The following is a 17,966-nucleotide window of genomic DNA, read 5'->3' as shown; positions in this document are numbered from 1 at the left end:
AATTTGGCCTGATTATTTACATAAACACAGCGAGAATAGTGATTGATCATATAAGCTCTTTTTAAGCTTATCTTGTTGGAAGCTTGAAAGCAAGATACTAGGCCAATTTTTACAAGTAGTTCCTTAAAACTGTCTGATTATTTCTGAGTCTATGTATATCTCTCTTGAGTATGATAAGCTAGTCAAAGCCTTGGTAAAATAGCCAATATTTCCAATTGTTTTCTGTTACAAGGAGAGTAGAATCTTATTGAACTTATGCAAATACATATATTGTGATTAACAATAAGAATAATATGAGTCTCTGAATTCTGAAGGGATCAGGAAGGGAAAAAAAAGATATATATTTGATCTTTGCTTACAAAGATATCTTTTACCAAATTGCTGTAAGTCATAGATGCTTAAGAGAAAAAGTTTCCTTAAATCTGGAAAAATAAAACATTAGAGAAACAGCATAAGAAGTCAAAATTTATAATCATCCTCATAGGTTCATTTAGTCTCCTGTAATTAATTCTTGTTGATCTTGATCTTGGGTTAGCAACTTTATGAATCAATCAGTTTGCCATTAAAGTCTTAGAAATTTTTATCCAGTTCAGTGTTATGATCTTAAAGTTATCAGAAACCTGCATTCCAGGGACTTCCCTGGCGGTCCAGTGGTTAAGACTCTGCACTTCCACTTCAGGGGGCACGGGTTTGATCCCTGGGTGGGGGAACTATGCACGGCCATAAAACAAAACAAAACAAAACAAGAAACCCTGCATTCTAGAGTACTTGTCAAGGTCTTTTCCATGAATCTCTTTGAAGATGAAATTCCTTCAGGTTGTGGGAACATTTTTGCAAAGCATCAGAGTAAAGCAATTGGTATCTATAAATGATAAAAGACTTAAAAATAGCAAAAGTTAAAGATCTAAGAGTTCATTATAATGCAGTTGGCAAGAGAATTTGGTTATTTCTGTGACATACAACATTTAAAGATAATAGCTGAAATTACAAATTATAATGTTATACCAGGACATATCAGATTCTTAGGAATGTCATATGAAACATATACCTATACAGATATAATGTAAAGAAGGCTTAGTATTATTTCTTTTTTTAAAAAAATTTATTTATTTAATTTATTTATTTTTGGCTGAGTTGGATCTTCGCTGCTGCACGCGGGCTTTCTCTAGTTGCGGTGAACAGGGGCTACTCTTCGTTGTGGTGCATGGGCTTTGTTGTTCCATGGCATGTGGGATCTTCCTGGACCAGGGATCAAACCCGTGTCCCCTGCATCGGCACGCGGACTCTCAACCACTGCGCCACCAGGGAAGCCTGCACTGGCTTATTTAAATCGAAACTTTTTGGTGAGATAGCCAGGAGGCGAAATGTAAGGAGTATAAAAGAACTAAGTTCTCAACTAATATGGTGAAAAGTAAATAGGTAATGTCTAAAATTGATAAATCAAGACATAGCTGCATAGACACTTTATTTAGAAATAAGTAGGTTAATTCCAAGGGAAATGGTTAGATGAATTGCGGGTAATTGCCTCTGGTGAACAGGTCTAGAGTAGAGGAGGAATGATACAGGAAAACCATTGTTTTAAAATAACAGTACTAGATTTGTGGTTTTTGTAAATTGTTTATTGAAATATAATATATATGTAACAACCTACATACAGAAAAGGGTACAACTCATAAAAGTACAGCTTGATAAATTAACCTAAAGTGAACAAACCTGTGTAAATTAGCGACCAGATCAAGAATGTTTCATTTTTAAACCATGTACATATATTCTTTGACAGATATTTAAAATTAATAATACTAAAGAGTTAAGATATCCGGAGAGATAAAAATGCTTTTGATAATACTGCTTTTGAAAATACTACTAAAATCTGGAGCAGTGCTGTTCAATATGGTAACCTCTAACTACATGTGGCTATTGAACACCTGAAATGTGACTAGTCTGACTGAGGAACTGAACATTTTATTTTTGTAAATTTTAATTTATTTAATTTTTTTCAGTGCTTTTTCAATTTTTATTTTATATTGGAATGTAGTTGATCTACAGTGTTGTGTTAGTTTCAGGTGTACAGCAAAGTGATTCAGTTATACATATACATATGTATTCTTTTTCAGATTCTCTTCCCATATAGGTTATTACAGAGTATTGAGTAGAGTTCCCTGTGCTATACAGTGGGTCCTTGTTGATTATCTATTTTATATACAGTAGTGTGTATATGTTAATCCCAGCCTCTTAATTTATCCCTCCCTCCCACCTTTCCCCTTTGGTAACCATAAGTTTGTTTTCTATGTCTGTGAGTCTGTTTCTGTTTTGTAAGTAAGTTCATTTGTGTCATTTTTTAAGCTTCCACGTGTAAGTGATATCATATGATATTTGTCTTTCTCTGTCTGACTTACTTCACTTAGTATGATAATCTCTAGGTCCATCCATGTTGCTGCAAATGGCATTATTTCATTCTTTTTTATGGCTGAGTAATATTCCATTGTATATATGTACCATATCTTCTTTATCCATCCATCTGTTGATGGACATTTAAGTTGCTTCCATGTCTTGGCTATTGTAAATAGTGCTGCAATGAACATTGGCGTGCATGTATCTTTCTGAATTATGGTTTTCCCTGGATATATGCCCAGCGGTGGGATTGCTAGATCATATGACAGCTCTATTTTTAGTTTTTTAAGGAACCTCCATACTGTTCTCCATAGTGGCTGTACCAATTTACATTCCCACCAACAGTGTAGGAAGTTTCCCTTTTCTCCACACCCTTTCCAGCATTTATTATTGTTTGTAGACTTTTTGATGATGGCTGTTCTGACAGGTGTGAGGTGATGCCTCATTGTAGTTTTGTTTTTGGGGTTTTTTTTTTTTGTGGTATGCAGGCCTCTCACTGTTGTGGCCTCTCCCGTTGCGGAGCACAGGCTCCAGACGCACAGGCTCAGTGGCCATGGCTTACGGGCCTAGCCGCTCCGCGGCATGTGGGATCTTCCCGGACCAGGGCATGAACCCGTGTCCCCTGCATTGGCAGGCGGACTCTCAACCACTGCGCCACCAGGGAAGCCCCTCATTGTAGTTTTGATTTGAATTTCTCTAATAATTAGCAATGTTGAGCATCTTTTCATGTGCTTTTTGGCTATCTGTATGTCTTCTTTGGAGAAATGTCTATTTAGATCTTCTGCCCATTTTTTTTAAAAAAAATATTTATTTATTTAGGCTGTGCTGGGTCTTAGTTGCAGCATGTGGGATCTTTGTTGCAGCGTGTTTAGTTGCGGCATGTGGACTCTTAGTTGTGGCACATGGTCTTTTTCTTAGTTGCGGCATGCGGACTTCTTAGTCACAGCATGCAGACTTCTTAGCTGCGGCATGCAGACTCATAGTTGCTACATGCATGTGGGATCTAGTTCCCTGACCAGGGATCGAACCTGGGCCCCCTGCATTGGGAGCGTGGATTCTTACCCACCCACCCACCAGGGAAGTCCTCTTTTTTTGTTGTTGTTGATATTGAGCTGAACGAGCTGTTGTATAGTTTGGAGATTAATCCCTTGTTGGTCACGTTGTTTGCAAGTATTTTCTCCCATTCTGTGGGTTGTCTTTTTGTTTTGTTTATGGTTTCCTTTGCTGTGCAAAAGCTTTTAAGTTTAATTAGGTCCTATTTGTTTATTTTTGTTTTTTATTTTCATTACTCTAGGAGGTAGATCCAAAAAGATATTGCTGTGATTAATGTCAAAGAGTGTTCTGCCTATGTTTTCCTCTAAGAGTTTTATAGTATCCACTCTTACATTTAGGTCTTTAATCCACTTTGAGTTTACTTTTGTGTGTGGTGTTAGAGAATGTTCTAATTTCATTCTTTTACATGTAGCTGTCCAGTTTTCCCAGAACCACTTATTGAAGAGACTGTCTTTCTCCATTGTATATTCTAATTAATTTAAATTTAAATAGTCACATGTAGTGGCTACCATATTACACAGTGAACATCTGGAGACTTGAGTATTTAAAGTTTCTATACAGAGAAGAAAGGAAAGCTCAACTTCCTCAGGTTAAATGAGAACTGGTAACAAGGCATTTTGAAAGTAATGAAAATAAAGTACCAATAACAATTAAAGAGGATTAAGGAGAATATTTAAGTAGAGATTAACCATGATCTGAATTTATGTATATGAACTATAGTCTATAAGAAAGGAGTACAGATTCAGAAAATAATTTAAAAATTGAGAAAATAAATTACTACAGTATTTACAAAGGAATTACTTTTTTTTTTTTTTTGGCCGCACAGTATGGCATGCGAGATCTTAGTTCCTAACCAGGGATCGAACCCATGCTCCCTGCAGTGGAAGCGCGGAGCCCTAACCACTGGACTGCCAGGGAATTACCACAAAGGAAATACTTAATAGGCTGATGTTTACCCTGTGAAAAGAAAACGAAATCTCAATATTGACTGGTAAGATTTGTGGTGATTGAAAAAAACTTCCTTCTGCTTTTCTATATTTAGCAAAATTTCTTTAATCCAAATGCATTAGTTTTTAAAAATTTTTTATAATTTATTTATTTATTTATTTAATTTATTTTTGGCTGCATTGGGTCTTTGTTGCTGTGCACGGGCTTTCTCTAGTTGTGGTGAGCGGGGGCTACTCTTCGTTGCAGTGTGCAGGCTTCTCATTGTGGTAGCTTCTCTTGTTGCGGAGCACGGGCCTAGGTGCGTGGGCTTCAGTAGTTGTAGCACGTGGGCTCAGTAGTTGTGGCTCGCGGGCTTAGTTGCTCCGTGGCATGTGGGAGCTTCCCAGACCAGGGCTCGAACTCGCATCCCCTGCATTAGCAGGCAGATTCTTAACCACTGCACCACTAGGGAAGCCCAGTACAATTGATTTTTAGTTATTGATTTTGTACCTAGCAACAACCTTGCTAAATTCTTAAATTCTAATAGCTTAAGTGAACATTTTGGGGGAAATTTTTACATTATATAAGCATTCTGTAAGTTTTTTTCTGACACTAAATACATGGTATTTTCCACATCAATTCTCTCTTTTTTTCTTTCTTTCACTCTTTTTTAGATTCTGTTCCCATACAGTCTATTACAGAGTATTGAGTAGAGTTCCCTGTGCGATACAGTAGGTCCTTATTAGTTATCTATTTTATATATAGTAGTGTATATATCCACATCAGTTCTCTAATTCTTTGACACCAACTGGAAGTTCAACAAGTCATTTCAATTCTGATACCAGCTATATGGAGTTCTTGCAGACTCTACTGGTTAAGGACTCAGTCACACAGACTGTCATTGCTTCAGGTGTCGGTCACAAGTCCCAGTTTGCCATCTGTACTTCTGACCCACAGGCTATGAATTCAGGGGTTTCCATGACCCTTTCAGGTTCAATAATTTGATAGAAGGATTCATGGAATTCAGGAAAACACTTTACTTATATTTGCCAGTTTATTATAAAGGATATCTTGGGAAGAGCCAGAGGGAGATACCTAGGGCAAGGTGTGGGGGGAGGCATGCCCTTTCCTGGTACACCACTCTCCCAGTACTTTGATGTATTCACCAGCCCAGAAGTTCTCCAAACCCTTTCATTTAGTTTTTATGGAGATTTTATTACATAGGCATGATTGATTAAATCATTTTCCATTGGTGATTGAACTCAATAGCCAGTCCTTCTCCTCTCCCTGGAGGTGAGGTGTGACCGAAAGTTTCTGCCCTCTAATCTTGGTTTGGTCTTTCATGGACCAACCCCCATCCTAAAGCTATCTATTACCACCCCCCACCCCATTATCTTATTAGCATACAAAAGACATTCTTCTTACTCAAGATATTCCAAGGACTTTAGGAGCTCTGTGCCAAGAAATGAGAGACAAAAACCAAATACTTACTTTTTATTATACCACAACCATTTAATTTGCATTTACATTTATTCTTTTGCATTCCTTATTCCTCTTACTTGCTTTTCTTGATTTACTCACTGGGACCTTCATTAGAATGATCAAAGAAGTGGTGATAATGAGCATTTTCCCCATGTTCCTGCACTCAGAGGGAATGGTTTTAATGTTTCATCTTTAAGAATGATGTTTGCTGTAGTTTTTGTTATAGATGTCTTTTATCAGATTAAGGTTTCCTTAATTTGGTGAAAGTTTTATCATGAATGAATGTTGAAGTTTAGCAAATGCTTTTTCTGCATCTATTGAGATCCTCTGATTTTTCTCTTTTACTCTGTTACTGTGGCAAGTTATACCGATTTGTTTCCAAAAGTTAAAATGACCTAGAATTGCTGTGATAAGTCAGACTAGGTCACAATGTATCATATTTCAGAATATATTACTAGATTCAGTTTGCTAATATTTGCATGGATATTTACATCAATGTTTATGTGTGAAATTGGTTGTAATTTTCCTTATATATTTTTATCTTTCAAATTTTGGTGTAAGAGTTTGATAGATTCATAAAGGAATGTGCCATCTCTATCTATTCTTTGGAAGAGTTGGTATAATATTGGAATATTTTTCCCTTAAAATTTGGTGCGGCTTGCTAGTAGAGCAGTCTGAGCCTGGATGGTGCTGGTGGTATTGTTATGGGAAGATTTTTTTTAAACTTCTTATCAGTTTCTTTAGTGGTTATGTGATTATTCAGATTTTTAATTTCTTCTTGAAGTTTTTTTCTCAGTTCATCTTTAAATACAAATCTATTGGATTAAATCTTCATAATATCCTAGTTTATCTTTTAAATGTGTATGACTAATGTGGTGACAGCTCCTTTTCTTTTTTTTTTTTTTTTAATTCTTATTTTTGGCTGCATTGGGTCTTCGTTGCTCTGCGCAGGCTTTCTCTAGTTGCAGCGAGTGGGTGCTACTCTTCGTTGTGGTGCGCGGGCTTCTCATTGCGGTGGCTTCTCTTGTTGCGAAGCATGGACTCTAGGCACGTGGTCTTCAGTAGTTGCAGCACATGGTCTCAGTAGTTGCCACACACGGGCCCTAGAGGGCATGGGCTTCAGCAGTGCCGCTCGTGGGCTCTAGAGCACAGGCTCAGTGGTTGTGGCGCACAGGCTTAGTTGCCCCGCAGCAGGTGGGATCTTCCCGGACCAGGGCTCAAATCTGTGTCCCCTGCATTGGCAGGCGGATTCTTAACCACTGCGCCACCAGGGAAGTCCCTACAGAAGGTGTCTTAATGCTGTTCTCTACTGTAGCTGTAGAATAAAATATTCTACTTAATAAACCCAAGTAGGGAAAAATCCCTGCATCTTATCACAGATGTAAAAAGCCATCCCAGTGGAACGATCATATTGGATCCCTGATGAGTATAGAGAATATGTTGTGCAGCACAATAGTGTTCCTTCAGGGAACATTAATTATAACTAGTACTTCTGTCTAACAATGGATAATATTGCATTTAACATCATCAAATAACTATAAAACATTGTTGAAAGAAATTAAAGATTATCTAAATAAATGGAAAAATGTTTAAGTATCGGAAGACTTACTATTGTTAAATGGCAACATTCCCCAAATTGATATACAGATACAATACAATCCCTATCAAAACCCCCAGCTGGCTTCTTTGCAGAAATTAACAAACTGATCCTAAAATTTATATGAAAATTCAAGGGACCAAGAATAACCAAAAAAACTTGAAGAAAAACAAAGTTAGTGGACTCATATTCCCTGATTTCAAAGCTTTCTACAAAGCTACAATAATCAAGACTGTGTGGGACTTTCCTGGTAGTACAGTGGTTAAGAATCTGCCTGCCAATGCAGGGGACACAGGTTCAAGCCCTAGTCTGGGAAGATCCCACATGCCTCGGAGCAACTAAGCCTGTGTGCCACAACTACTGAGCCTGTGCTTTAGAGCCCACGAGCTTCAACTACTGAAGCCCGAGTGCCACAACTACTGAAGCCCGAGTGCCTAGAGCCCGTGCTCTGCAACGAGAGAAGCCACCTCAATGAGAAGCCCGCGCACCACAATGAAGAGTAGTCCCACTTGCCACAGCTAGGGAAAGCCCGCATGCAGCAACGAAGACCCAACGCAGCCAAAAATAAGTAAATTAATAATAAAAGACTGTGTGGTGCTGGCATAAGTATAGATATATGGAATAGAATTAAGAGTCCAGAAATAAACTTGCACATTTATAGTCAATTAATTTTTGACAAGGTTTCAAGATAATTCAATGAGGAAAAAATAGTCTTTTCAACATATATTGCTGGGCCAACTAGATATCTATATGTAAGGGAATAAAGTTAGATCCCTTCCTCACACATACACAAACGTGTATACATGCATTAACTCACATTGATCATAGACCTAGTGTAATAGATCAAACAATAAAGCTCTTAGAAGAAAATATAGAAGTAAATCTTAATGACCCTGGGTCAAAGCCTTCTTTGATATGACACCCCAAGCATAGGCAATTAAAAACTTCTGTGTTTCAAAGGACTCTATCAGGAAATAGTATGGGGACTTCCCCAGTGGGCCAGTGATGAAGACTCTGTGATCCCACTGCAGGGGGCGCAGGTTCAATCCCTGGTTGGGGAACTAAGATCCCACATGCTGCGTGGCCAAAAAAAAAAATTATGTATTTAATATTATCCATTTTATTCATTCTCACATAATGGGATAAAATATTTGCAAATTACAAGATATTCATATCTAGAACATGGAAAGAATTCTTACAACTCAATAAAAAAAGACAAATAATCCAATTAAAAAATGGGTAAAGAATCTGAATATACATTTCTCCAAAGAAGATATACAAATGGCCAATGAGTACATGAAAAGGTGCTCAACATCATTAACCATCAGGGAAGTGTAAATCAAAATCCCAGTGAGATACCACTTCACACCCACTAGGATGGCTACAATCAAAAAGAAAGATAATAAGTCTTAGTGAGGGTGTAGAAAAATTGGAACTCTCCTACACTACTGGTAGGAATGTAAATGGTGCAACCACTTTGGCAAATAGTTGGGCAGTTCCACAAAATATTAAACATAGAGTTACCTATAAACCAGAAATTCCACTTCTAGGATTATATCAAAGAGAAATGAAAACATATGGCCACACAGAAACTCATACACAAATGTTCATAGCAGCTGTAGGGGAGCTGCTATGAAGCTGCTTTTACTCTTCTAAGTTCTTGGCTGGAGTTCTGTAACAAAAGACAGATTAGTAAGAGAAAAACAAATAGAAGTTTATTAACACATATATCTCATATATACATGGGAGAAACTCAGGAATAGTAGTTTAAAGGTTTGTTTAAAACTTGGGCTTATATAGCATCTTAGCAAAGGAACAAATTTTTAGAAAAGTGACAGACAAAGAAAGGATCTTGGGTCTGTAGGGGTGGCAAATTGTGGGAAGGTAAATATGTGGGGAACTAATGGAAGATAAGGGCTCGTCAGTAAAGTTTGCTGTAGAGAACCTCTGGTGCTGTCTCTGGGCTGATAAAGGTCTGGAGTTATCAGTGATTAACTTCTGTGCAAATTTATGTCCTGCCTGCTTTTAGGCAAATGGGGGAAAGCAGAGAGCTTTTTTTGTATCTGCTTCTTCTCAGTTGCCTTCAGTTCAAAATAATCTTTATGACAAGGTGGCATGTTTTGGGGTGGCAAATTCTGCTATCTTTCACAGAATGATCATAATAGCCAAAAATTGGAAATACCCCAAACACCCATCAACTGATGAAAGGATAAAGAAAATGTTGTATCTCTATACAATGGAATATTATTTGACAATAAAAAGAAATGAAGTACACACTACAACATAGATGAGCCTTGAAAACATCATGCTAAGTAAAAGAAGCCACATATTATATGATTCTGTTTACAGGAAATGTCCAGAATAAGCAAATCCATAGGTACAGGAAATAGATTAGTGTTTGCCATAGGCTAGGGGGAGGTTTGAATGGGGAGTGACTGCTAAGAGGTACAGAGTTTAGGGGTTTATTTGTAGAATATGAAATTGTTCTGGAATTAGATGGTGGTAATGTTTGCACAACCTGGTGAATATACTAAAAACAAATTGTACACTAAAATTGTACACTAATTAGTGAATTTTATGGTATGTGAAGTATATATTGATTAACAAGACAGAGAAATTGCTATATTTTAAAATTTGTTGCCCTACTGGTGTTTCCTAACCCTATAACAGTCTGGAGTACTTTAAAAGAAATATTTCAAAAATATGTCTACTTGGGATTTCCCTGGTGGTCCGGTGGGTAAGACTGCATGCTCCTAATGCAGGGGGCTCAGGTTCAATCCCTGGTCAGGGAACTAGATCCCACATGCATGCCGCAACTTAGAGCCTGCGTACCACAACTAAAGATCCCGAGTGCAGCAACGAAGATCCCACGTGCCGCAATTAAGGCCTGGCACAGCCCAAATAAATAAATAAATAAATATTTTTAAAAAATGTCTACTTGACTTTTTTTTTTTTTTTAAAGGAATAAAGGGCTTCCCTGGTGGCGCAGTGGTTGAGAGTCTGCCTGCCGATGCAGGGCACACGGGTTCGTGTCCCGGTCTGGGAAGATCCCACATGCCGCGGAGCGGCTAGGCCCGTGAGCCATGGCTGTTGAGCCTGCGCGTCCGGAGCCTGTGCTCTGCAATGGGAGAGGCCACAACAGTGAGAGGCCCGCATACCGCAAAAAAAAAAAAAAAAAAAAAAGGAATAAAGAAGCCAGTTACACCTACATATTGTGTACTCTATTTATTCACTTATTTACTTATTTCTTTATTTATTATTTTCCCCCAGGACTTTATTCTGTGCGCATGGTGGGGAAAGGGAGGTGAGGGAAGGGAGAATGGAGCAAGGAAGACACCCACCCGTGCTGCACTGGTGGGGTGGTAGCAAAGATTGTTGCCTTGGAGAGGAACATGGCAGGGGAGAGGAACATGGCAGGGGAGAGGACCTGTGGGTTGTTCTCTGCAGCCCCAGATGCCCAGAGTGGTGGAGAGAGGAGGAGGGTTCATGTCCATAAGGAACCGTTGGCTGTTGGGGAAACTTTCCTGCCAGGTCAGGCACAGCACTGAGGGGCGTGTTTGGAGCTTGGGTCTTCTTTATGAGTTTACTAATGTTTACAGAACTGCGCAGCAGGAAAATGGAAGACTGGGGGCAGGTGAAAATCGAAAGCTGGCCGGAAGGGCATGGGGAGCCCCTGATGGTAAGGTGTGCCTGTGGGCTTTCAGGACTCCATTATATGAAATGGCCAGAATAGGAAGCTGTAAAGAGACAGGAAGTGGATTAGTGGTTCTTTAGGGGTGGGGGTTGCCTAGGTTACAGAGTTGCTTTGCGTGGGGGGTGGGATGATAAAAATGCTCTAATATTGATTGTGGTAATGGTTGCACAACACTGAATATACTGAAAATCATTGAATTGTACACTTTAAATTGTATGATGTGAATTATATTTAAATAAAATTGTTATATTAGGGAAAAAAACCTACAAGGGATAAAGTTTAGGGGCAGGCATTAACCTTGGGGTAGGGAGAATGGATGCTAGTCTATCACTGTGTACTCTGATTTTAATGTCTCAGGATACTTGAAATAGCTACCCAAAATGTCATCTGCTTTGCCTAAGACAGTGCTTAAAATTCTTCTCCTGGTGTTTTTTTTAAAAGTCAAATCTTTAGTTCCTAAAAATTCCCTGTTTAAATGCCAGTACTTTAGTAAAAGATGATATTTTAATTAATCAGTTACTATTTTTATAGATACTAGTAGGCAGTTGATAGAAATTAAAGCTTTGGGTAAGAGAAACAGAATGGGGTATTAGAGTATGGGTAAGGGTTGAGAGTGCCCAGTACCAGAAAGTGAGGTGCTGAATAAGGATGTGAGACTCTTCAGAAGAGAACTTCATTTACATCAGAGTATTCCTAAAGTTGGTGCTATTATTTATGACTACATTGCTTAAACCCTATACTCTTTTGATAAAATTAAGATTTTTTGCTCTTTACCAAAAAAACTAAAAGAATGAGAATTGCTCAGGCTCAAGGTTGCAGGTGAGACATTTGCTTAACACCTTTTCTTAAAATACATTTTGAAAAAGTTTATTTATTTCATTTATTTATTTGCTTTTTTGGCTGCATTGGGTCTTAGTTGTGGCGTGTGGGCTTCTCTCTAGTTGTGGCACGGGGGCTTCTCTCTAGTTGTGGTGTGTGGGCTCCAAAGCACATGGGCTCTGTAGTTGTGGCATGCGGGCTTAGTTGCCCCATGGCAGTTCCCTGACCAGGGTTTGAACCAGCGTCCCCTGCGTTGGAAGGCAGATTCTTAACCACTGGACCACCGGGGAAGTCCCATGATTAGCACCTCTAATGTGTTCTTTTAAGTAAATTACTTCCTAATTCATTGCCACAAAGTGATTTATAAGATAATGATTTGGAGAGGTTCTTAACTGGGAGTGACATCTAGAACATGCTAGCTATCAGCTATAAATAGACTTGTAAAACTAAGAGAGTACATCATTGAGAATACCCTGGATTTTTTTTTTTGGCACCCAGCCTGTATAGCCAGTATAAACAGTTTTTTAAGTTCAAATCAGAAAAATTCCTTTCTTTTTAAACATTTCATCTTTCCTTTGTTCTGTATACTCATTCTAGAAAATTCAGACAACTTAGAAAGTTATGATGAAAGTAAAATTTACGTGAAATCTTGTCATTAGTAAAAATACTGTAATATTTGATAAAGATCCTTTAGGTATCTCTCTATGTATGTACATATATGTACATAATTTTATGTAAATGGATTTATACACACTATATATTGTGGAAAAAGAAGACTTGGAATTGTATTTGGTTATGAATCTGTTAGAGGCATTTCTTTTCTTTATTTATAATTTGCAAGCTTGCCAAGAGAAAACTAGATCCAAGATCTGTGATTTTTCTAACTAGGGAATCTATACAGCATATATGGTTATTGGTTAATTAATATAAAGCTAGTAAGATCATCTTAATAGCTTATTTGATTAACACTGGTACAATTTATAAACTAACAAAAATCTGTTATAGACATATTTGTGACTCTCTTTAATTCTCTAAATCATATTGTAAAATTTTGCTGTTAGCCCAAGTCTTGGAGTGAAGGGGCTACATTCCAGAGTGGTAAAGATAGACTCTGTAGCATAACAGTTTGACATACACACACACACAAAATCCTTGTCTCTACATGATCTGTCAAGAAAATTGTTATAACAGAGAAAGTCTGAACACAGACAACAGAACATAGTCAAATTTAATCTTACCTAAGTCCTTCACCTTAGCCTGAATAGCCAGATAAAAAGGATCTGTATTTAGCTTTCTGAGTAGTAAATATTCTTATCCTTCAACTTTCTTACAGAGAAAGGCAATTTATAGCATAGTGTCTAAATAAACATAGTGCCTACATAATTGATATTTACCCAAGCCTTAGAAGGATGAGGAAGTCTGCTCTAGAAGAGCAGACCCCCTGAAAGCACTTTGTCTCATGATGCCACTATTCCCTGTGTTGTATAAAATGGTCCACAGGAACTTTTATTCATTCTGTATTAAAAAAAATCTGGTATGGTGCCATCTATGATATATGCTCTTTGTCAAGTGCATGCTTAGATGACGTGTGCAAACGCACACATGGAACCTTTTGTGATTTTGATTGGAATTGCATTGAATCTATAGGTTGATTTGAGAACTCACATTTTATTAGGTGACTCTTCCAACTCACAGACTAAGTATATAATTCCATGTATTTAAGTGTGTTTTAGTGTTTTTCAATAAAGTTTTATTAAAATATGTCTTGCATATTTTAGGTAATTTTATCCCTAGGCACTTTATATGTTTTTTGATACTGTTATGAACAATATCCTTTGTAAAGTTAAAATTTCTAATCATTTTTGGTATATAAAAATGTAGTTGATTTTTGTATTTTTTTGGTTTGTTTTTACAGTATCTTTTATTGGTAATGATGGACTTGAGGTAATCAACAGTTCAACTACAGTCTATAAAGGGTTTTTGTAAAAATGCATTCATTTTCTGATAATAAATAAATCCAGACTCTGTACAGTTTAGAAAAACTATGATGGTGGCAAATAGCAAAATAGAAAGATAATAAATCTTGGGTTCAAAATGAAATGATTAAATCAAAGAAGAGTGTTAAACATATTTTTGGAGTCCCCTCATTGGGGAGTCATGTAACGGACACCATTCCCTCTCAAGGCTCTCGAGTGGACACTAGAATAATGTCGACTTTAAAGCCTTCTCCTCCAATATCCTCTCTGTTTCAATTTTTGATTATGAAACAAATCCTTTCGGCATGAGATGAAAAAATAAAAGTGCAGATTTGTTCAGGAGGAATTAGTTCAGTTAGATATTTTGGTGTCCTAACAATTCAAACTGAAATTAAGGGCTTCCTACAGCATTCCTATAAGCTTCTGTAAACACAGCCAAAGGCCACTCAGAAAGATGAAACATTTTTCCTATTTCTGTAAATATTAAAGGGATTGAAAAATCAACACCTAGGAAAAAACAAGGCATAAATTCATCAGCACCAAGTAGAAAAGATCTTCAAATGGAGCAGGTCTGTTATGTGTCCTGATATCCTTGTGTTGATGAATAGGTTCACAATCTCCCCTCTAGGAAAAGTCCACTGCCTAAGGTTAACACCTTTAGGCAAAAGGTAAAGCCCAGCAAATGACTCCATTATACATTTTGATTCATCCATAGTTTTTTAAAAAAAGGAATTTCAAGGTTTTGGCACTCCTTTAAGCACATTTTCTTTGGAGGATGTATGGTTTCAGGTTAGAGTGTCTTCCTTCCCTACTTCATTATTTGTTAAAGTGGGAAGTATCAACTTTATTACTAGTAGTTTCAGCTACCATTTCAAAAGTTGCACGTAGTCGCAATACAACAGTTTACGTTTAAATGAGACCCTAGTAGTAGTTAAAGCTGTTCAAAGGTGGCCATTACAAAATCCTGGTAGTCTTTCTTGCCTATCAGATATGATTAAATTGTTGGTGGCTAGAACTCAAGTCACATACAGTCAACCACATTATTGGATCCCCGACCTACATCTGGAATTTGCCTAGTTAGGCACACACAGCTACACCTGCTCCAGCTCTGCAGTGAGACACAGGTCCAACAAGCTCCCACCTATTCAGCACTGGATCAAATGCATCTACTGTATTTAAGTATGCATTGCCATTATGACCACCAACTGCAAATATTTTGCCCATCACTGTTGTGATCCCCACTCCAACCCCGGGAGTGGTAAGGGCTGCTACATAATCCCACTTGTTGCTTCGAGGATCATACCGCTCAACTGAACTCAGAGGAGAATTATCATCAAAGCCACCAACAACATGTAAGCAACCATGGAGCTCACTAACGCCACTGCCTGCTCTTCGCTGACCCATTTCTTTAACTTCTATCCATTTATCGAGATGTGGATCACACCACTCCACACTAGATAGAGAAGCTACTCCATCTTTGCCACCTACTGCATAAACATGGTTCACAAGAGCCACAGAGTCAACTCCTCCATGGGGAGTATTCACTGGTGCCACTGTACTCCACTGATCAGATTCTATGTCACGTCTCTCAACATTGTTGACGCAAGTGTTGTCATCTAACCTTCCAACTGCATAAATTGGGCCTCCCAAGGAGGCCAAGGCCATTCCTCGCCTCTTTGTGTTCAGTGATGCCTTCATCATCCATTTAATAGTGAGACAATCAAACATCTCCATACTACCTAAATGTTCGTTTCCATCATGTCCACCCACTGCATACACTTTACCTTCCACTGAGATTACACCCACATGTCGCCTTCGACTGTTCATTTCTGGTCCAAAGAACCAGCTGTTTTTGTTGATAGAATAGCATTCGATACAGCGAAAGGGGTCACCTGATCCACCTTGACCACCTACACAAAATAGCACACCAGCAGTATGTTTTCTTGGGGTAGTCCGAAAGGAGTATTCAGAGTCAGGTACTGCCCTGCTACTCAAGTGAAGGTGGTAATTTCTTGCTTCATCCAATAAATCTCTACATTTTAGGTTTTGTTTGACAATCTGTTCTTTTGCCACAGCACCCATAAGAAAATCAACTGGCAACAGCGGCAAATGAACAAAGTGTTCACACTCCACCACTTCAGGAAAATGCTCACAGGCATACTGATCCGCCATGTCCATTAAGTCTATATGATTGTGACTTTCTGCAAAGGCTCTTACTGCCAGACAACTGGAGGGATGAAAATGTAACTTCACGTATTCACAACAAGCTCTAGCCATCAGTTCAACCTTCAATGTGATATCACAGAGTTCTCCATTTTCATAAAGCTGAAGAAGAGAACCATGAAAATCTTTCCAAGCTTCATTTCCTTCAAAGATAAAGGAGTCTTCTCCATCACCATCACCAAGTGAAGATTTGTTCTTTATTTGCTGGTGCTGTTGCCTTTTCCCCTTTGTGAAGCGATTCCTAGCTTGTTTTGCATTCATAGATTCTGAAACCATTTGTAACACTCTTCTTTTAATACAGCTCTCTTCTCAAACATCCCATTTATTATTTTGTAAAGGATGGGGAAAAGGCAGAACGTAGATGCAGTTCACTAAACTTCAGACATTTTTCAAAACCTACTTAACTGCCATTGTCCAGTTAGTTCAGTCCTCGGCTCATCCCGCCGCTCGGTTCCTCCCGGCCTCACCAAGGCTGCAGCCGCGCTACCAGGTTCCCGCAGCCCTGAGCGGCGCCGTACCAGCCCCACGCGAGCACTCGACAGACGGGCACTCTTTTGAGCCTTTGTATATTTTTGTATCTGGCAATCTATAGTATTTTTTAAAGTATTGCCACCTGTTGTTTTCTTTTCTCTTCTGGAACTGCCATTATTTGCGTATTAGGTCTCCTGGATCTATCCTCTAAGTCTTGTATTTTCCATCATGATTTCTGTTTGTATTTAAGCTCTTTGCTTTGAGATAGTCCTTCTGCTTAATTTTCCAGCCACAATTCAGATCTGGACAGTAAACATTCTCTCCTTTAATTCATCTGCAAATTGTTTTCCTGGAAGATCATAGCTTTTCATTCCATAAATTCTTTATTTTTACCTGTTCTCATATATCCTTAAATGTCAGCTGAATATTCTTTAGGACTTACCTTCTTATTTACCCTTTTTATTGCTAAATTTCTTCTTGCATATCTCTGCTTCCATTTAGGATTAGTTTCCTTTTATTCGAAGAATTCCCTTTAGTATTCCTTTAATTCAGGTCAGCCAGTGGCAAGTTCTCTCAGTTTTTGTTTGAAAATGTATTTAATTTGTCTTCTTCTTTTTTTTTGTCTTTATTTTTGAAGAACATTTTTTATTGAGTATAGAATTCTAGCTTGGCAGTTATTATCTTGCAACACTTTGAATGTGTCATTCCATTATCTTTGGCTTTCATCACTTTGTTGAGAAGCCAACTGTTAGCCTTACTGTTGTTCCTTTGCGCAGCTTGCAGGATCTTAGTTTCCCAACCAGGGATTGAACCCAGGCACCCTGCAGTGGAAGCAAGGAGTCCTAACCACCGGGCCACCAGGGAATCCCCGTTCTTTTTCTTTTTTATCTCTGTGAGCTTCAGTCTAGATGATTTTTCTGACCTGTCTTCTAGTTCACTAATTATCTTTTTATTTGTGTGCAGTGTGCTGTTAAGCCCTGTTGAGTTCTTAAATGTGATTTTTTTTCAGTTCTAGAATTTCCATTTCATATTTCATACAGTTTCCTCTTTGGACTTTCTCCATCTTGTCATTTAATTTCTCAAACCTATTCATTATGGTTATTTTAAAATTCAAGTCTGATAATTCCAGTATCTGGCTCTTCTGTGGATCTGTTTCTCTTCTCTGATATCTCTTCAGTTTTTGTCATTTGATCTTGTCTGGAATACTAGTAATTTTTTGTTTAATACTGAAAATGGTTTATGAAAAATTAAAGAGATCATTTGAAGCCCTGAATGGTGTAGTCTTCTTCTTGCAAGGGTTTGTTTTTGCTTCTGACAGTCAGTTAGGGTAAGC

The 17,966-nt window shown here is 38.0% G+C and overlaps 1 protein-coding gene across 1 annotated transcript; it reads right to left on the bottom strand.

Annotated features, from left to right (window-relative positions):
- Window positions 1–15,016: 15,016 nt before the first annotated feature.
- Window positions 15,017–16,445, bottom strand: LOC132499183 (kelch-like protein 8). Its single transcript, XM_060113592.1, has 2 exons — window positions 16,226–16,445; window positions 15,017–16,066 (listed from the first exon to the last, which is right to left on the bottom strand). The coding sequence occupies exons 1-2, from the start codon at window positions 16,436–16,438 to the stop codon at window positions 15,017–15,019; spliced, it is 1,263 nt and encodes a 420-aa protein (XP_059969575.1). The 5' UTR covers window positions 16,439–16,445.
- Between the last annotated feature and the right edge of the window lie 1,521 nt (window positions 16,446–17,966).

Source organism: Mesoplodon densirostris, chromosome 11, assembly GCF_025265405.1.
Source record: "Mesoplodon densirostris isolate mMesDen1 chromosome 11, mMesDen1 primary haplotype, whole genome shotgun sequence".
NCBI classification, from domain to species: domain Eukaryota; kingdom Metazoa; phylum Chordata; class Mammalia; order Artiodactyla; family Ziphiidae; genus Mesoplodon; species Mesoplodon densirostris.
Note: the sequence above shows the minus strand (reverse complement) of the source record. Positions and strands in the feature narration are given on the sequence as shown.